Genomic DNA, 22335 nt, shown 5'->3' on the forward strand with positions numbered 1-22335 from the left:
GAGCCTTCTAAATTTTTATTTCTTATTGTGCAATCGTCCTTAACATAACTAAACTAAATCAATATTATCAATATAATATTAAATATCGTATATCACTGAATAAACGTAGAGCAAAAACAAAGTAAAGGAAAGAGCACTATATTCAAAATTCAAATAACAATAAAGCAGAGAGGAAAGTCGAAGCGCCCGTGCTTTGAATATTAAAATTGTAGGTTTAGTACTAGAATATTTTAATTTATTTGTCAACAAAAACACAGTTTTTCTTTTCTTTAAGGCTTTCAGTTTTAAAAGCTCACACACTGTATATCTATATATGACTATGATAAAACGATAAATTGACTATAAAAGACACTCTATAATTTTATTACATCACTTATCGCTATACAATCATTTTTATTGACGACGAGTGCATTTGATGGAAGCTTCACGGTTCCCCAGTTTCAGATTAGAACTTACTGTATACTAACAACATAAAAAGTATGTTTGGAAATTAAGAGTAAGTATAAAATTTGAGTTATTATTTTGTAGAGATTCACTCGCCTCCTACGAATAATAAAAACTTTCTTATTCGTAGTTTGCCTCATATAAAAAAATGTCATTATATATTATTATCTTCATATTACTTTCCCATCTTTTTAGTTCTAACCATAAATAATTTACCTACTAAAACAGGGGTTCCCAATCTTTTTCAGCCTGCGGCGCACTTACAAGTCAATATTTTGTCACGGCGCCCTTCTCTACCTAGAGCTATATACTAAACGAGCTTTTGCCCGTGGCTTCGCTCGCGTTAAGAAGTATTATTATATACAAACTTTCATCCCCTATTTGAACCCCTTGGGGTTGAAATCTATCAAAATCCTTTCTTAGCGGATGCCTACGTTATAACATCTACCTGCATGCCAAATTTCAGCCCGATCCGTCCAGTGGTTTGGGCTGTGCGTTGATAGATCACTATGTCAATCAGTCAGTCACCTTTGAGTTTTATATATACAGAAGACACATAAACACCTTTAATGATTATAGTTAGGTTAAACAAGTAAATAATAATCATCTGCCTGCTTTGTATTATTCATAATGTTATAATAATTTTAATTTATAATATTTGTGGTTATGGAATATGGATGGAGGATCGATTCACGGCGGCGCCTGTCTTGCCTTTCCACGGCGGCGCACCAGGGTGCCGCGGCGCACAGTTTGGGAACCCCTGTACTAAAACATTCCTCTGTAGTCTGTATGCAAAATCTGGGTAGTATGTACCCAACAAAAATGTTGCTTGTGCGTTAAAAATACTTACATTATGTGTGTAGTGATGCCTAGATGATGTCCACGTGATGCAATTACATAGAACGATTGCTGCTAGCAGCAGCGATCTGAAAATAAAACAGACACATTATAATAAAGTTCACTAGTTTTAGTGCTTACAAACAAATAAATGCATAATAATATGTCTTAGAATACTTTTATCAATTAATCTAGTCGTCTCTTTATTATCCTTATATATATAGGGAAGGGAACGGAATAGGGGAAGGTAGGGAAGGGAATAGGGTAGGGGATTGGGCCTCCGGTAAACTCACTCACTCGGCGAAACACACCGCTAGCGCTGTTTCACGCCGGTTTTCTGTAAGAACGTGGTATTTCTGCGGTCGAGCCGGCCCATTCGTGCCGAAGCATGGCTCTCCCACGTAATGTCCCTATCTTGATTCTTCACTTTATATTAACATCCAATTAGGGGACGTAGTGGTGTAAATAAAATTTGAATCGATACATATTTCTTTAGGATCTTTATCGCCCCGAAAATGTCGATGAAATGTATCGATAAAGGACTCACAACGTAACTGTACTAGCGCTTGTGATATCGATAATATCTCTATCATAGGTACGTGGTACAAGCCATAAACGAAAGCGTTTTCAAGTTTTTAATACTTAAAACTAAAGTTATGGTATTCATGATAAAGGAGAGGATTCATTAAATCAACTGAAATATAAAAAAATAATTTAAAAAAAAATCATAAAAATAAACCTTATTACTACTGCGGGGGTTCCGCAGCAGCAATAAGGTTTATTTCATGGGTGAGTCCAACTCGCATTTGGCCGATTTTTTATTGCTGGATATAAGTAGATATTTTCAGCAACTGCTGATCTTTCACAACTGCAATTTTATAAAAGTCTTCACATGATGGGTTCTTCACACTTCTTGTGTTTGTAAAATAATATAATTTTCTGCCGATATGTCAGGAAAATTATTGCTGAACAAGGGTTTTTTCAGGAAAACTTATTTTCCGGATCTGGTAACCCTAGGTGAAACAGGTATATCGTATCGAATTACAATCAGCTCCAAGCTACAGCTGATTTACTGACGGAGCGGATCCTCGGCTCGTTTGGCTCAGGCGATATAAGTTAATTAGTGCCCGTGACTCGATACAACGCCGACTTTATGGGCCGCCCTAATCACTATAAGAACGGTTCCACATGAACAAACTTTTATGTATTTTTAACCGACTTCCAAAGAGGAGGTAATAGGAGAGCAATCTTTTTTACCCAAAAATATTAAGTACACTAAGCTCTACATTTTTCACTAGTAAAGCTTACTATGGTGCCACTTGACAACACGTCTTGATCATAGCGTTATATAGTTTTCGACCGACTTCCAAAAAGGAGGAGGTAATACGTTCAGCTGTATGTATTTTTTTTAGCACAAAGTTTTAGAATATTTTTTGTGTATCGTATGCATAAAGTTAATCTACCTGTATATTAACTTTATGATCGTATGACAACAGTTTGTACAGTTGACGCAATAAATATTTATAACGTATGTGTCAAAATGTAATTATGAATCATAAGTTTGCTTAATTCTAAAGCCGTCTCACGTTTATTAAGGATCTAGGTCTTAGCTATGTGAGCGCTATTTCTATCGCGTTTACGACCGCTGAATACTAAATAGCCTGTGATGTCAGAGGCGCCTGAACTTTCATGGAAAAATATCTATTGTTATTATTTTCGAATTGTCCCGTTTGTCATACAACAGGATATGAATTATGATGTTTTGGCAGTCATCGGCCTCTTTATTGCTAGTTGTCGGCAGAGGACTTAAAATAATGTTTCATTGTTTTAATAAGTAATCATTGTTTGTTATCATTATAAATCATAATAATATTATACAGATACGTACGTATGGGAAATAACCATCCCTATTTATATCTTATGTAGCATACGGTAGCTTTACCTGTTTTGAATTGTTTTGTCTTTTCAAATAAAGTACAAAGATTTATTATTAGTTGTAAAACTGTGCTGGTGTGCGCAAAACATCTGCCGTACACGAGGGCAGTAAATGCTGACTTCGCCTATTGAGCAAGGTGATGAAAATATTGTACTATGCTGAAAAGTAACAGTTCATAAAATAGAGTTACTCATAGTGAATTCCTCGTTATGTTTTATTAGAGCATTGGCTTCTATATAACTACTTTTATATTTCGAAAACTTCTTTGAAGTTAATTTTTCCACTGACCGTATGCAGATAAAAAGCATTTTGATATAAGAAAGTAAGTACGAGGAAGTACCTCATGCTCATTTTTATCTGGAGGACGTCATATTGTGTTAGTTTTAAATATGAGTTTTGAAATGAGATGAGTGCGTTTCATTGTTTTGTTTTCACATTGGCCGTGCACCGCGATAATTGAATGGCATCGGTGAGCTGAACTTGGCATTACAAATGGAAGTTCCGCAGGATGGCAACCCGACACCCGACGTGTCGTGTCCGGGGACCTTCCGACGTTCCGACGCGCTTGTCAATTAGCCGGCCGCGCCGTGCAAGGGCTGATTTATATCCGAAACCTTACGCCGCGCGCCGTGCGCCGCAGGACTACAAAAGCTCTGGAAATTTCTACTATTTTCGTAAACCAATATTTAGTTTAGAAATGTTCTTGGACGTTTACGCTACAAAATAATGTGTGCTCAGTCAACTTCTTATTCACCCAAAAAAAGCAAAAAAAAAACTTTCCTCGTTAATTGTTCCACATACTCAATAAAGGGCGCCCATTTGCGAAAACGATTGAAGTCGATTCTCAGTTTAACAACTGTCGAGATGGCGAGTTGCGAGTCCGAGGCACGTTTAGGAGGCTGACCGCTGATGCTACGAATAAAGGATATATAATTACAATAATTTGAACTCGCCAGGCCCGAGCTTAATATTCTCCTGCGTCGTGCCGCGAACATTATTGCTTCGGAATTTTAACAACCAACCTTTCCCCAAATTATTTCATTAGCCAACGCTCGATGCACTAATGTTATAATTGAAAAAGTATTTTATTGATGTGTAAAAATATCTCATATTCAAGCTGATATTGCACGAGATTATATAGAAATATTAAAATAGAAATATTAAACTCCATTATAATATGAAGGCTTTTGGACTTTTGCATTGCGAGCTTAAGGAGCGACTTAGTAAAAGATTACATCGTATTTATTTTACGCAATACCTAATATATATTCTGTGGCAATATATAATAATTGTACATTGTACAAATAGTTTGTACATCGCTACACTCTATACTCTATAGAGTGTAGCGATGTAAAGTGTAAACCATTTGTACAATAATAATAATAATATTTATTGATGATAATAATAATAATAATATGTATTGATATTACATAGACGAGAAGTATACTTATAATATAATTATTATATTTACATACTTACTCGTATTTTTTTATCTCGGGTTCTATTTGTATTCCAACAGACATGTCACTCTCCTACTTTTGCTTTTGTTGCGAGAGATCTTTACGACATCGACATTCGACAGCCAGCTTCTTGCTGGTCACGACTTTATTGGCAGCATTAATACAACCCTTCGCGTCAGTCGTGACTAGGATGAAGGGACTAATAGATCCTATTTTATACACCCATCCTACTAAAAGCCCTTATTATCGGATCGCAGTCTAGAAATTCAATTCTCCGTTAAAGAGTTTATAGCTCATTTAGTTTTATAGCTCATTTTGTATCGGCGGCACGCCTCGTCTAGATTTTATATTCTGTAAGTATAAAAATTGATACCTTTATGTGCAACTATATAAAAATAATCATATAATATATATAATATAAAATAGTTATTATATACTTATAAAATAGTTTAAGTACAAATTTTAGCTACTCGGTCCTATAATAAAACTAGGCCTTTGCATCCGTAGTCTATGATTTATACAGTATTTTCAGAGCGAAGTAACCACTCCTCAAATACTGTAGTGCCTGGGACAAGATTTAAATGTCCGTATGGTTGCCCAAGCGCATACGGCATTCTCGCAACATAGTCGGCCTAGCCCAGAGGAAAGAACTAGTCAATACGTCTGGGACCAACCATGTGCGGGTTTCCTCGATGTTTTCCTCCACCGTACTACGAGCGTCCGTATTATGTACTTGAGATCAGAAAATGTCTCGTTGGTACACGCCTCCACCCGGGGATCGAACCTGCACCCTCTACAAGTGCGAACCAAAGGTCTACCCATTAGGCCACGGATGCTACGGTCCTATAATAGTGTAAGTTATAATAGTAGTAGTTCAAGCAAGTTCGGATATAAAATTCGATTCGCGTTGATGCAAAATTTCGAATGATTATTTTTCCGACCCAAATATCGACCAATAGAATTGCACCATTCGACGTCACGTGGTACAACCTACATGGTATTATACTGATTATTTTTCCGACCCAAATATCGACCAATAGAATTGCACCATTCGACGTCACGTGGTACAACCTACATGGTATTATACTGATAATTTTTTGAAAATTTTCTCTGGTAGTTGCTATATATAAAAAACAAATTCTAATTCTATTGGCCGACATTTGGGACGGAAAAATAATCCCCCGAATACCACACGAGCTTCAAAATTATCTGGCATTTCCCTCAAGGTTCCCTGCAAACAAATAAAGTCGTCAAGTTTTTCAGGAAAAATCACTCGCGCTTCGCGCTCGTGATTTTTTAACCTGAAAAACTTGACTCCTTCATTTGTTTGCAACGAACCTATCGGGAAATACCCGATAATTTTGAAGCTCTTGTGGTATTATAAGTGACAATTCGATGCGTGCCCGCTAGTCGCTACTTCCGACGACCGCGCGTGACGCCCGGCTGTCTGGGAATTATTATACTACTTAAAATAAATACTGAAGCCGATGTACTGTACTGCTAATCTACACATATTCAACTTTAATTTTGTCGTATTATTTTACTAGAGATCGCCCAATGGTCGAGATTCGACCTTACTTGCTTACATTAGGACTGCTACCTATATTTTGTAAAAAATATTGATTTCATCATAGTTTTTTTCAATTCTTGTCTCTGGGACTCAGCTGATCTCAGACTGTGGCCGTTTAAGCATTGTCTAATAGTATCTAAAATTAAATAAAAAAAAAAACAAGAATCCATATTCAATTTGTCAACTTGTTGTCAGCAGACATCAACCATAAATAAAAGAAAAGAGTAAAATTCGTATGTATAGGCTTGTCACTCAAAAATCTGTCATTTTTCCTAGTGGTAGTGTCGTAGTGTGTGTAACGTTTTATTTGTTAAAAATATATATGATAAAAGCATAATTTTAAAATAATATTAGCTCGATGCACTCCTTCACCATATAAACTATAACTGTGCGATATTTCATGCACCTACGTTTCCCCATTTTTCGTAAAAAGGGTTACAAAGTTTTTTTCTCACGTATTTTTATTAGTTAAGCCACAGAATAGATAATAGTATAAGTAGTTAAGCTCTCTAAGAATTTGGTTCTAAAGGCTCTATTATCTAACCTTTAAAGGTTAGATAATACAGTAAGTTATTTAAGTAGATCTATGGCTAAGCCATAAAAATATCTACTATACCTACCTATGTCACATAGGGTAAATATTGTAATACTGTGCCTATGTACTATTTGTGTTTAATATTTAGAAATCTTTAATCTTAGAAAACTTTTATTCTTGCTGACCTTCCTATGTAATATTTTTCTGTCGCACATTGTTAAAAAATTAAGTAGAGTAGGTAAACCTGTAAAATGTATGATAGCTATCCACTTTAAATAATTGTTTTCACTGTATTCCGATTTTTAAGTTATTTAAATCTAAGAAATATTATTATATATTCTTTTAAATGAAATAAGGGGGCAAACGAGCAAACGGGTCACCTGATGGAAAGCAACTTCCGTCGCCCATGAACAGTCGCAGCATCAGAAGAGCTGCAAGTGCGTTGCCGGCCTTTTAAGAGAGAATAGAATAGTTGAGGGTAGGGAAGGGAATAGTTGAGGGTAGGGAAGGGAATAGGGTAGGGGTTAGGGGATTGGGCCTCCGGTAAACTCACTCACTCGGCGAAACACAGCGCAAGCGCTGTTTCACGCCGGTTTTCTGTGAGAACGTGGTATTTATCCGGTCGAGCCGGCCCATTCGTGCCGAAGCATGGCTCTCCCACGTATAAATTATGTTTTGCAAATAGTACACTATTTGCAAAACATAATTTTCGTTTGTTATAAAAAGTACGAAAACGAGACCAAAATATAACTCTATGTCTCTACATAATAAATGCAGGGCTTGGCTTTGTTCCACTTTAGTCATTATATTACGTAAAACAATTTAACAATTTAAAGTGCAAAACACTAATTGCACTTTATTTTTGCAACTCAATGTCAATGTCAAATTACTTACATAATTACAAAAAAAATAACAATTGACGACAATTGTGTAAATTTCTACGTCTATGTTTACTTTAAATGGGATATTATTTTAATAATTGATTTTTTTTTAATGAATCATTCAATAAAATACATTCGTTCTGTCTTAGTTCTGTCTGGTGCGATACAGTTTTATATCCTTAGTTTGAATTTTTAATTATCCTACGGTTTGCCCACACAAAGGTGAGCGTCCGTTTTGATTATAAAAAACATTTTTATTGCTTTTAATGGGTCCTTGATATTGACTACTTTTGCTTATACTTCGATATACGTACAAAACATTCGTGACCCCCTACAATTTTAAGGGACTCTACACCTAAATAAAAAAAGGTAAGTAAATTCCATTTTTAACCGATTTTCAATGGAGTAGGTTATATTATGTTCGTCTGTTTATATTTTTTTTAACCAACAAGAACTTTTTGGTCTTAATTTGAACTACTTACAAGTTAGAAAATACATTTCTATTTTTTAGTAGCGCTTGGATTTAAGTAATACCAGATAGATATTATTGTTTCATGTTTCTTTATATAAAAGAAAATCAAATTGGGGCATCAACGTCTGGATGAGTTAAGTCCTCGATGCGGTATGTACTCATGCTATTGAGGTTAGGTAAACGACTAGAACGTTTTTATAGCTACTATTTCCGATGAAAGCGTTGAGTAAGCTTTTATTACAGGCAAAACAAACTTCAATTTATATTTCGTCTAGTTTACCACAGAAGAAATGAAATTATTATTTTATTACTAGCTGTCCCGGCAAACGTTGTTTTGCCATATAATTTTTTTTTGTATGAAAAATAGATGTTGGCCGATTCTCAGACCTACTCAACTAGGCCTTTACATCCGTTATAGATGATTTATACAGTATTTTTCAGAGCGAAGTAACCACTCCTCAAATACTGTAGTGCCTGGGACAAGATTTTCAAATGTCCGTATGGTTGCCCAAGCGCATACGGCATTCTCGCATCATAGTCGGCCTAGTCCAGAGGAAAGAACTAGTCAATACGTCTGGGACCGACTATGTGCGGGTTTCCTCACGATGTTTTCCTTCACCGTACGAGCCTCTGTATTATGTATGAGATCGGAAAATGTCTCATAGGTACACGCCTCCACCCGAGTTCGAACCTGCACCCTCTAGAAGTGCGAACCAAAGGTCTACCCATTAGGCCACGGACGCTCAACATGCTCACAAAATTTCTGAATGAGAATCGGTTAAGCCGTTTCGGAGGAGTATGGCAACGTAAACTGTGACACGAGAATTTTATATATTAGATTCATTATGTCCATAACACCGAAAGCCTGACAGAAAGCAAAAGTACGTATAAGTTTTTATTTTATCCGTTCCATTTTAAGTTCTCACCCTTTTTACCAAGCCACATTTGAAGGTATCAGACCATTGGCAAGGACAAATAATCGGCCAAGTGCGAGCCGGACTCGCGCACGAAGGGTTCCATAACGTTATAGAGCAAAAAAAAACTAGATCAAAATCGGTCCACCCGTTTGGATGCTACGATGCCACGGACAGATACACACACAGACAAACAGACAGACAGACAGACAGACATACAGACACGTCAAACTTATAACACCCCTCTTTTTTGTCGGGGGTTAAAAAAGGCCAAAAATTGTGTTTTGTGTATGGTAAAAAATTAAATTTAAATTTTTATTCTATTTTAATATTATAATTAAATATGTAAGTACACATATAACAAAGGACTTTGTGAAAAATTCAAGTGCCCACCTGTTTCCATTATTGACATAGAGCAAAAAAGGCCGAAAAAATCACGTTTGTTCTATGGGAGCCCCCTTAAATTTTTATTTTATTTTATTTTCAGTATTTGTTGTTATAGCGGCAACAGATATACACAATCTGTGAAATTTAAGAAGTCTAGCTATAGCGGTTACTGAGATACAGCCTGGAGACATACAGACATCGAAGTCTCAGTAATAGGGTCCAGTTTTTACCCCTTAGGCTACGGAACCCTAAAAACTGTTTACTCAAACGTCTTTATACAGTTATAGGTACATAGCGTGGATCTTTTTATAAACATCCTTCCCAAAACCACTGTTTTAAGAATAAACAAATTAAGAAGCATGCAAACGGAGTTTCCTAGTAGCTACCATTAAAAGTGATTGATTTATGCGACGATTCTCCTTAGCAGTGTAATATAAGCGCGGGATAAACTTGCTAAATTGCCGACCCACTTTCTTCTATTGTCTTTTTGGCTGTAATGTGTGAGCTCAAATTGGATAGATTTCTAGGACAAAAATTGCACGAATTAGTTACAATCATTAAACTATTAGCACATTTTGACTTAGATATTATCTGCAGTAGAATGGAGAGAGGACTGTATTTCTAGACAGTATTTAAAAGTATATAACAGACTAGCTGTTGCCCGCGACTTCGTCCGCGTAAACTTTAGTTATGTTTCTATATGAATTTCAAGGAGTCCCGTCGATTTCTCATGGATCGCATCATCAGATCACCACATTTGTGATCATGTTACCGAAATCGGGCTTCACCTTATACAACAACAAAAAAATTTTGAAAATCGGTTCACAAATGGCATAGTTGTCCGAGAACAAATACAAAAAATAGTAAAATATATCATCCTCCTTTTCGGAAGTCGGTTAAAAAGTAGCCTAAGTTATTCCTTACTACATCAGCTATCTGCCAAAAAAAGTCCCATCAAAATCGCTCCAGCCATTTCGGAGATTAGCCGGAACAAACAGACAGACAGACAGACATACAGACAAAAATTGTAAAAAATGTTGTTTTGGTGTATGTAGCGTATATACATTCATATGCATGTAGTAAAAAACGGTTCTTTCAATATTACAAACAGACACTCCAATTTTATTTATATGTATAGAAGATGTATAGATTATAATAAAAAAAATTGTCACGCTAAGACTAATAGAAGCGAAGAAATATAGGAAAATGTAGAAAAACGGGTGGACTAATTAATTGTCTGTGAAATATCTATTTCTAATATACGCGGGCGAAGCCGCGCGGAACGTCTAGTATATTATAAATCTATTGTGTCTGCGATTCCCATGATCGAGGTAATAATAATTAATATTTACGCGCCTTGACGACGCCCAATTCAAACGTGCAGCAGAAATCGTAATATTTTAATTTCGCCATAACATTAAAACCAAACGTCCAATTTTAATCATTCAAAGACCAAATATTATCTACATTAACTGTACTTAGTAATGAAATAATTTATTTTGATAAGAATTAATGCCATGAGTAAAATATAGCCCAAAAACATTTCAAGATTTTTTAATCAAAAAATGGTTATTGTGCCTCACTCAACATAGATAGGTATTGTGTGTCGCGGACTTTTTTGTAGATATTTAAAAGATCTACAATTACTTAGAACATTTTATGGTTCTATCTTTTATAGTTTAGGCAGCGTACGCGAAAAAAGTAACATTAGTGGTTGATTTTTTACACCTTGCGTCCGAAAATCCCAAATATCTTACGGAACCCTATTTTTTTCCAAAATAAAATTTAGCCTATGTTCAGCAGAATTAATGTAGGATTCCAATAGTAAAAGAATCTTTCAAATCGGTCCAGTAGTTTCGGAGCCTATTCAAGACAAACAAACAATCAAATCTTTCCTCTTTATAATAGTAGTGTAGATATGTAGTAGTCATTCAATCAATTAATACTGCTCTAGACTTGACTGATTATGTCGGCCATTGCACTCGGGTAATGTAGCTTCCTAGAAAAGTTTAAAGTTGGGTACAATAGAAAATTATTATTGTATTAGCAAGCTTAAACGCCTCAATTAGGCTTTCCTTTGTTCGTCAGTTTGTTTTGTTCACTATAATATTATATTATTTGCATAATTAGGTACGTATACCTACCAAGACTCAGATATATTTTCACTTGACGATTTATATTACTCATCTTATCCTATCCCATCTTATCTGTACTTTTATGTCTAACATCTAATTTGAAATGTTTATGCTCGTTTAAAGTGTACCTAATGAGATTCCATGCCTCGAAATATTACAGTCGTTAATGTCGCTATCGTCCTTGTAAAATATATTTCTTATCAGCCGCATCGAATCCGACTTTGATCAGGCAAAACAAAATTAATTTCTCACATGCTATTAATTAAATTAGCGTTTCGCGACACATCTAGTTGTTAGGTGGTGTTCTGATGAACAAATAGACAATAGGAGATAGAGTCGTGAAATAAAATATTTTTTGCGTACTCCAAAAAGGAACTCTTGTGAGGATTTTTGTGCGTATAAAATTACTGTATGCCTTTATTACCGCAATAATGAAATGTGGAGGCCTTATCCTAATGACACCTGTTGAACCTTGAGGTCACTCTGACCCACAGTGAGAGCCCACACCTGTTTTTGGAAGCATACCTGTGGCAAGATGCCAGCCTGGTACTAGGGTAACTGAAACCGTAAAGAGGTATTCCGTCTCACCTGACGCATGCGTTCTACCTGCACCACCTTAAGCCAATTTATCATTGACACTTGCTAGGATACAAAGCGTTTTATTTCCTTAACGATTAAGGTCATATTGTCATGACGGGGGTTCGAGAGCTACCAAACATGGAAGGCTCGCTCGAGACAGGTTGTGTTACACTACAGTCTACACCTGTTGCCTGTTGGGTCGTTTCTATTATTATAATTTAATTATTGGCACGCGACTAATGCCACCTTTATCAACACTTTTTGCTACATAAATATTTTTCACACATTGTTAGAATACTTTTACGCCATATTTGTTTTTGTTAATTAAATAATTAGTAAGTAATTACTTAAGCGATAAATAAAAGTATGTAAAAGTCTATAATTCCTTTGATCTACCTTAATGTTTTGTTAATTCTTTGTCTTCTGTTTTACATTTCTAAAACCTAACCTAATTTCGAGGAAAGACTTTGCTTTGTATGGTTAGGTAATAATTTAAGTTACCTTCATGTATTTGGCAATTGTCGGTGTAGTACACAGAACCGCAATTAGTATGGTGTGCTCGGCGCAAATATTTACAGCGGTACCACGACCACCTTTGATCTCCATTCTTTGAACTTGCACTTTGAGTGTTTAGACTAAATTCACCAAACCGCAAAAATAGATTCACGTAATAAAAGTACACAATTGAAGTGGACCATATTTCACGGATTAAAGAGTTAACGTCAATAAATTAACTTGTATTTTAAAAGGGTTAAAATTCTTATCTAATGATTTAAGGTTTCTTTCTAAGAAGGAAGTGGGCTTAGAAAGGGGCTTCCCGGATGAAGTTGACTTCCTTTTGAAAATAATCATAGCAGGTGGCCAAATTAAATATATAATGAACAAGTTTAACTCAATAAGTATGATCATTGATCAGTTACATGAAAGCTTTACCTAGGTACCTACATCTATATTTTTCCACAGTATTTGCAAAATGTATCAAAAATAAGTGAAAGCCTCTTTTACCCATTGTGATATCGATGATTGCCATCATGATTATTGATTATTATTGATTAAGCTGCTCATCTACAGTACTGTGTGCACTATGACTGTCGATTGTCGATTAAAAACAAACATTATCGCCAAAATGGACAGGTCGTTAAATGACCTATATTCGAGCATAATATGAGATAAGCGAGTAGGTAGGTACTTATAAAATAAATAGATAAAAGTAATAGTGAAGGGTGGCGGACACCGTGGGCGGCGGGCGGCGGGCGGCGGGCGGCGGTCGGCGGATGGCCTATCTCGTCCGCTCTATATCGCGTGTAGAATGTAGAGTAGTGATTACAATACGAGAGACATTCAAGGATCAACATCTTTCTACTTGATGTGAAGAGGCTTAAGTTTCCCTAAAGAATGGAACTATTTGGAATTATAAAGAGAGTATTTTTAAGGAGTGCAAAATAGTTTAAAAACTAAGTAAATAAAATAATTATTTACCCAATAAAGCAAGGGTGTGAACTGTGAAAAACGTAATGTATGAGCTCAAAGTTGTAAAAATAAGATTATAGCGTAAGATAATTTTGTAGTTCTACGAAGGGTCTACGTCGTAGCCCGTAGTCGTAACGTAGTGTTAACTGTTAAATGAAATACTTTTATAAAATGGATAAAATTCGATAGTGATAATATTTTGATGTTTATTAGTTATTAGTAATAGCGTAATATTATGGTTATTTAAGTTATGTCAGTGTAATCCCATGGCATAGAACATAATATTATTATGTCTCGTGTTACGTTTTACGGAGACCAGATAACAGAAGTCGGGAAGTATAGAATTATAGCTTTCATTATGTTTCAAATATTCTATCGTAGACTACGAAAAAAATATGTTTTCTACCGCAGCTATCAAAGACAAGTAATTTTTAAACTTTAGTAAAATCCACTGTTAGCATAGGATGAGATTGCTACCATTTTATCGATTGATCGAATTTTGTAATCAAATATGTTAACTACAATAATGATTTTAACGTGATAATATCATGTTCGTGATCTTGGGCTATAAAACATAATATAACGTAGTTGAACCCCGCCCACACGACCGCACACGGAGTCCCGGATTAATAATGATTTACATTTATAATCCTGCCGCAGGTCCTGCGTCCTTCACCCATTCCAAATACCTGGAAAGAAGAAAAGGAAACATTAGTTTTGATTAAACCATAGACAAAGGAAAATATACATTAAACTTAAAATTAAATAATATGTAAGTACATATTATTAATTTGGTAGATATTAAAATACGACTCTATATTTAATAATTATCACAATGGACGGCCTGTTTCATCTTTATGATAATTTTAAATTAATACATATTTTATTCTGTAATATTATGAAAATATAACTGTAGTAATAAGTTCCATAAATTAACAGGTATATTAATAGGAACTTCGCCTGCAATAATATTTTAATCGCCCGCTTTGAATACCAAAAATTGTCTTGGTTGTTTAATGTTTTATTACTTATTATCTTTTCTTTATTGTATTACAATCTTAAATATAGTAAGTATAAAATTATAAACGGATAGAAATGTCAGTTATTATATTAATTCATTACATTCTAACTGCAATTTCAACTTGTTTTCTATTCAGAATAGAGCAAAATAGCGAGCTATCACCGCCATGTCTCAGGCAGGAAGCTATTACTGTTGTACAATAATGACACATGACTCATTCTGATATCATACAATATACCACTATGTCGCTAATTATAATGATAGAGAACACAGTTTTGCAAAATGTATGCATCACCGAAAATAGAGTCACTGCAGTCAATACTTAATGTGCAGTGTAAAGTCAAAAGTGTAAAATGCTATATTTTAATTTTAATACAATAATGGAACGATTATCATAATAAAGGTTCACAATAATATGTTAGTTTATAATATTACTTAGCTCAGTAGCCCGTAGCACAAAATTAAAACATATTATGTTTCTAAGTAGATAGACGAATGTGTACTCCGTGTTAGCAATATTTTGTATGTTCTCCCGAACAGGAACACGGTAGACAGAGATACCAATAAGTATACTTTCCTTGTCACTCTTTAACATAGACGATAGAACATTTGAAAATATCCCTCTACCCATACATGGTATTTCACTGCTATATTAATAAAATATCAAATCTTTGTATAACTTGTATTAGAAACATTCTAACGTAGGCTTCATATGGAGAATCCACACATTAGAAAAAGTACCGTTTGCTTAGCAAATTCTAATCTCTACACATACTCATGAACCAGGATAACATGGGTGCGGAGGAAATAACCCCACGTATGGCTCTATATGAGCCTCTATAGAAGAGTGTAGACACATACGCATCGTATGTCTAAGGGGTAAGCGTATAGGTATGCCCCCGGCATAGCCACTCTCACTGGCAAACGTAGTCGCCCGTCGCGACTCGCGTCGCACCCCCGTCTAAGTAAGAGAGACAGAGATCAGACTATCAGTCTCGTGGCAAGGGTTAGAAAGAGTTAGATACGTCCGACGAATTGCGGAAAATGGTGGAAGGGTGCTAAGAAAAGTTCGAGTCTGCGCATCTTCGGGTCACGCTAAGGGTAGCGCCCCTCCACTGCTAAGCTCTTCTGAAATCCTGGTACTTGTTTTCCATTTTAGGACAAAACTCGATAAAAAAGGGCTCCGTGGAGCCCGAATCGGCTGGGGGTCAGTCGGTGCGTAAGGGTCTCGGAGATATTTTGTGTACGCACGGCTCTTTACGCACACATCGCCGCGAGCCCTTGGTCACACATTGATGTACCTAATCCTTTGTAATAGTGTTTACTTAACATTTTGAATTATAAAAAAGTCTTTATTTTGTGGCAATTGCAAGGGTTGCAAAATGTGGTGCATAAGGTGTCAGTTAGTGGTTTAGAATTAAACACTAATAATAATAATTATTATTAATGAATAATGATCCATAATAATAGACAATCTTATGATAAAAACTATTTTAATTATATTTCATTATGTCAAATGATTGCAAGTCCTAATTTTAACCAGAGATTACAATCTGCCACCACAACATTATTGCGAACGTAGAGAACACGTCACTCGAACAAACCGGGAAACACTTTGAAAGACCAATCAAGTTATTTATTTACTAATGTTTCTCTGCGAGCGCCGTTATGCACTCGCCCGCACCTCACGTAGATACTAGATAATATTTACCTTCACACATATTACCTTACCGTTACCTCATAAGGTGCATTATGCTCGGTTCTTATACATTTGAACCCAATCACAGGGCATGCCTCATCGCGCGTCATTGTACGTATCGGGGACGGAGCAGCCGACCGCGAAATGCCTTCATTACAATTCACAATTCAGTTTGGTGCCTACTCGTTCAACACTTATTGGGTCGCTTATTGTGAATTCTTATTGAACTTGGGACAATAGAAGTCATCAATCGAAGTCATCACATAAATTAACTGATAGACCCTGGGCTGGGGCCTGGGATATAAAAATCTACAAATTACTTACTTTAGACTATTATACCCATCTGTAGGTACTAATACTAAAAATGCGAAAATGTATCAGTCTATCTGTTATCTCTAATAATGAGCCGCTATACCGAATTTGATGTTTTTTATAGAAATACTTTGAGTGACGGGATACTCCTGGGAACTCTACAAGCAGTAGCCAGTTATAGAGTTCTTGTGCTAACGAGGTTGCGTTGTGGACAAATTTATTACAATAAATAACATACTGTTAATCCTTCGGCCTATATTTTACCTGTTTCTGTTTCGAATTGAATCCTTTACGAAATATTGTAATATATTAGGTAGGTACCGTCGAAGAAACAGATTCATAGACAGATGGCTGCACGTCATTTGGTCAGGTTATGTCAATTTAATGTTATAGGTAAACTATCGTCTGGGTTTGACATAACGTGACCAAATTACATAGGTCTGTGGACTGTGATCTGCTAATGAATCAACTTCTCCGATATAGTACGTTACATACATAGTTTGCCGACATCCAATCATTCTAAGTTATAGAACTTAGAATGATTGGAGGTCAGCAAACTATACAGAGAAAATAATTTCAAGAGTACTACATACAATCAAACACAATATACGGAAACCAACAAAGACTCGCTAATTTGAATTTCATCTTGGTTATTAGCACCTTACTATATTGTGTGCCTTTTCCATAATACTTGAGACTGCTGGCGCTGCTGGTGCCCTATAATTATTATATGCCATTTTGAAGACCCTAAACTAAAAAGTTTAGGGTCTTGAAAATGGTCATATTAAGTACCTACCTTGTTGTCTACTACTTTTGTGAAACTTACTTTTCCCGTAGCTTTCCCATTATATATTTTATTACAAAGTCGAGTCTGTCAAGTCTTCAACTTTAAATCGCAGAGTACAAATGATTTTAAAGTATGTTAGTTGTGGTTGGCATCATATAGTTGTACCGTATAATGTATTTTATACTATGTAGTTTATTAATTATTATTAGTAAACTTCTAACCGAATTCCGTTCTGCGATTGCCGGCCGCTTTCCACTTTTACGGTCGGTGTATGTTCATGTTTGTATAACTGTCAACCGTGTACTGCAGCCGTTATTGTGCAGCTTCACGCATTCGCAACTAATTTACCGGGAACCCGGCCGCTTCACGCTGCTTTTCTGTGTTCGGGAAATAATATAAGGTAGGTAACTCTTAATTGCAAATTTGTTATCACAAGTTTTTACTTAGCATGGGATTAGACGACGTGATGTACGCTACCTATCTTTTATACTATATGATATATTATTGTATTGTATGCTTATTGCAATCAGACAACGGATGCACGCCGAACAATAATTATTAATTTATCCTAATATACAATGTGTCCTAAACTCATAAAGTTAACATACCTAGGCATATTAACTTTATGCCTAAACTCCCAACACCGGTGTCCGATCATTTAATGTCATGAATCCTGATGTATGGCATATTTTATTGACAAATTGGCTCTCAATTTTTTTTGTCTCTAACTTTGAAAAACATTTTTTTTTGGCTCTCATATTATATAATCTGACCAATACTTCATAAGAAAATCGTTAGAACTATTAAACTATCTGACTTAAAAGGAATTTATTTAAGACAAAAACCTCATCTATCTTATTAAAATAAAAAAGAACTTTACTCGTAATGCGCTAGATTTTTCACAAAAAGCCATTACTTAATTAAAAAATACACAATTATTTCCATAAATTTTGGTTTTTCTATGTTTTTTTCATTCATTTCATAATATTTCGGCGACGCTTCGTTCGGGAGCCTCCCCCGAAATTTTCGGTAAACTATAACACCGGCGTGCCAGAACTCCTCCACCTCGAAGATGGATAAAACTTGAGTCGGCACTCTCACCACAAAGGAACTGAAATTCACTTTGTGGCGAGAGTGCAGACGCTTCACCCTCAAGGTGTAGGTGGTCTTCTCGCGGATGTAGTTTACGATGTCTTCGACCGTCATGGACCAGTGCAGGCGCCACACGTAGAGCGGCGTCACGGGCACCTCGCTGCGCAGGCGCAGCTCGGGCACAAAAGGTGCGGTGCCGCGGTGGTTGCGGACGGTAGGCTTCCTCTTCTTCCTCCTCTTCTTCCTCCTCCACACCATTTCGTGTCGACGTCACGTGGTGACGGCGAGCTGATGGCGGCGGCTGGTGCTGATCCACTCGGTTTCGCTTTCATGCAAAACGGCGAGTTGCGCTGAGATCCGCGACGCGAGATGCTCGGGTGACCTACATAATGAATGAATTAGGTATTACTTTTTAATTGTAATAATTCACTACGTAACTCACTGATGGTGGATTCCGAGGCATCCAATCTACCTCGCATCTCGTCCAGCTCTGCCCTTATGATATTGAACTTCTGGAGCAGGCTGGAGACGTTGACGCTGTCTGTCGATACCGAGGGAGCTGCTTGACCACAAACACCGGCAATTTCGCAGGAAGATGATGTCCTGCAAGCTTCGTTCGCTTCCGTTTCTCCTCCGGGACGTCATCTGCGCTGTCTTGCCGAGCGCTCCGTACAGCAGATATCAGCAGTATCAGCAGAGTAGCTGTCCTTGCAGATCCCCTCGTTGGTGTACTGCAGAGCTGCTAATTGCTATGCGATGATATCTTCGTCCATGGTGGTGACGACGTGTCGTACGAAGTACGAACGCCAGCAGCTCCTTGGATACGAGCGCCATGGTGTCGGTGCAGCGGCTGTGAGGCATGCGACTCACAAAATATTAATTAATTACTTAAATTAATATTTCGTGAGTCGATTAATTATTCTAAAACCTTTAATAGAAAAGATTTAATACTTACTCAATTAGGCAAGTAAAAAAATAAACAAAAAAAATACTGCTTTCACGCCTCTAATGATTATTTTTATTGTTACATCTGTATCACCATTAAAATTTCAATAAATTAATTCAATAATTAGGTGGCACAAAAAACTTTAATCCGAGGGTGAAAAAGTTTCCCTTTCGTCGGAATGCCGGGCCATCGATTCACGGTGGAATGCTCCACTATCCCTTTCTTTTTAATTTGTCTCGCTCGCACCTGCGAGTTGTTAAAACTTCGAACTGGTTAACCATGATTAATGGTTTATTTTTTACGTATTTTATCATTCGAGGATTAAGAATATTATTAACGTAATTAACTGTTCCGACTGTTACTATATCGTAAATACCGATAGAATTTGTACACCGGCGGTGCAGTGGACTGTGGAAACCTGTCTAAGCGTCATGTTCTCCTAGTAACTTACCAGACGAACGTATATTACGTCACTACCAGCGACGCGACGTTGCAATGCTACAAGAGATTTTAGCAAATAAGCTTAAGCGAAACTTAAAAGCTTGCAGACTAAATAAGCAAGACGAGTTTCTGCAAATTCTAATAATGTAGGTAAATTAATGGATATAAAGAGGAAACTCGAAGATGACCTAATAAACAGAAGTTTAAGCGCCGTTGTTTATTTTCACAGCTCCACTGTTTCTTCGCATCCTGTTATTACAAAGCATCTGGTTTTCGCCAACATGCAGCTTATGTCAAAATTCTTCGTACTAAGCTGGTAGTTTCGTAATTTTTCTGCCATTAGATCATCGCTATCTAAGTGATGTTCATCCTACATTGTTTTGTGTCCTATATTGTTTATATTTCTCGATTTTTACACGTCATGCCTACGCATTGTGCAAGCAACGATTCATAAGGCCACTAATTCTTAAAGTATAATTAATAATAATTATTAATAGCTATCCCATGCTTTTGATTGTGTAAATCAAGAGGGTGTTTAAAGTTTAAACACTTTAAACTTATTAGTTCCTATAAAAATTTGATCGCCTCCCCATAATTATTCTCGATGGCGCGGGCGTTGCGCAAGGAGGTACAGTAGAGCTACACACAGTACCTACACAGATTTATCGGCATCTTATGAATGACGATTATAGCTCATCATTACATTGTAGATAGATTATAGAACCACTTAAATCGGTCTATGCAACGTCATCAACAGAAATTAAAGACGCTCACGTAATTTTCTCCAGCGTCGTTATCGTTGTAAAAATCCGAGATATTTAGTTGAGTGTTATGAATTATGATTTATGATCCTGTATTTTATAATGAAGACCATATTATAATTGTACATTTCACTCTGGCAAATAAATGATTATTATTATAAGAAATCCGTATAAAAGTTAAAAATCCATATTGATAATATTATTTCTTTTGTTATATTGTTTGCTAGACAACTTTAAAAATATTGGCATATTGATAAAAATTAAACCAAATCCATTAAAAAGTTAATAACGGTGACTTCCATTAATAGCTTGAGTTTGCACAACCCTAGCGTGACCAAGTTAGATTCACCGTCGTTATCTCAAAGGATATTTAATTAGATTATGAAAATATTCTAGGAACTACTCAAATCAACCTTTTAAAATGACGGCTCCTCTATAATCTTTAAAGCTATTATTTATTTAACGATAAAATTTGATATTTCGTTAGGTTTAATCTTTATTAGTGTTTTATAGCTCAGGACCTTTCGACCAGGTAATAGCAGACTATTTTAAAACAAACTAGTATACTAACTTTTAACCAAAACAAAATTGTATTAGATTAGATACTAATTACAATCATTTACATATTATAGGATACTTAGGTAAGTACTTATAAGTGACAAAAATGAGATTTTTGCAGAATTCATATAAATAAAAGCTTAATTTATTTCCTTTTTCTCTCGTTATTAGTACTGCAGTACTTATAGCCATTGATCTCGATTGTCGCTCTTATTTATTTATTAACTAGCTTTTGCCCGCGGCTCCGCTCGCGTGGAATTCGAAAATCGTGTACAATACGAATATTCTTGCCAATCTCCTTTAGAAACATGATGTTTTTCGAAGACCAAAAGTAGCCTATGTTACTCTATATCCTTTCAACGAAGTCGATACTAAAAATCAAGTCAATTGGTTGCTTCGTTAGGCTGCGAAGAAAAGACAAACAAACAAACAAACAAATACACTTTCGCATTTATAATATTAGTATGGATAGCTGTTTCCCGTAGGCGTTACCATAGTATAATAACGGAAATGGATAATTCTCTCCTTTTTATGGACCCTTACTCAAATGGTAAAAAACGGAACCCGATTACAAAGATATAATATCAGCCTGTCCGGCTGTCCATATCCAGGCAAAGCCTCCCTCATATTTGTTTCTAAGGAATAAGAATTAACTCAACACTAACGACGCAACATGTTTTTGCTTGGCAACATTACCAGGAGGGGGGAGGGGGTATGGGGGGCATAACCCCCCAAGTACCGGCCGGAGGCAAAGCCTCCCACATATTAATCAAACGACACGCAAAATCTGCATGTTTAGTTTTGGTAAGATTAATTTCACTTTTAATAAATAACTTACTTTGATTCTAAAGAAGGAGAAGTAAAACTCAACACTAACGACGCAACACCATTTTGCTTAGCAACATTACCAGTAAGGGCAGGGGCAAAGCCTCCCGCATGTTAATTTTTTAAAATTTTAATAAATAACTTACTTTGATTCTAAAGAAGGAGAAGTAAAACTCAACACTAACGACGCAACACGTTTTTGCTTGGAAAAATTTTATACACCAGATATGAAGTTGGAAGAAGACAAATATATCTGCGAAAACCATATTCAAT

The 22335-nt window shown here is 36.0% G+C and overlaps 1 protein-coding gene across 4 annotated transcripts in view; it reads right to left on the reverse strand.

The window, feature by feature from the left end:
- Nucleotides 1-22335, reverse strand: part of LOC121726671 (papilin-like) — an 89591-nt gene that overhangs the window by 35020 nt on the left and 32236 nt on the right. For all 4 annotated transcript variants that reach the window (XM_042114131.1, XM_042114132.1, XM_042114129.1 and 1 more), the window contains exon 2: nucleotides 1295-1370. In XM_042114131.1, the coding sequence (XP_041970065.1) occupies nucleotides 1295-1370 (76 nt within the window). The remainder of the gene's footprint in view (nucleotides 1-1294; nucleotides 1371-22335) is intronic.

Source organism: Aricia agestis, chromosome 4 (assembly GCF_905147365.1).
Source record: "Aricia agestis chromosome 4, ilAriAges1.1, whole genome shotgun sequence".
Classification (NCBI taxonomy): domain Eukaryota; kingdom Metazoa; phylum Arthropoda; class Insecta; order Lepidoptera; family Lycaenidae; genus Aricia; species Aricia agestis.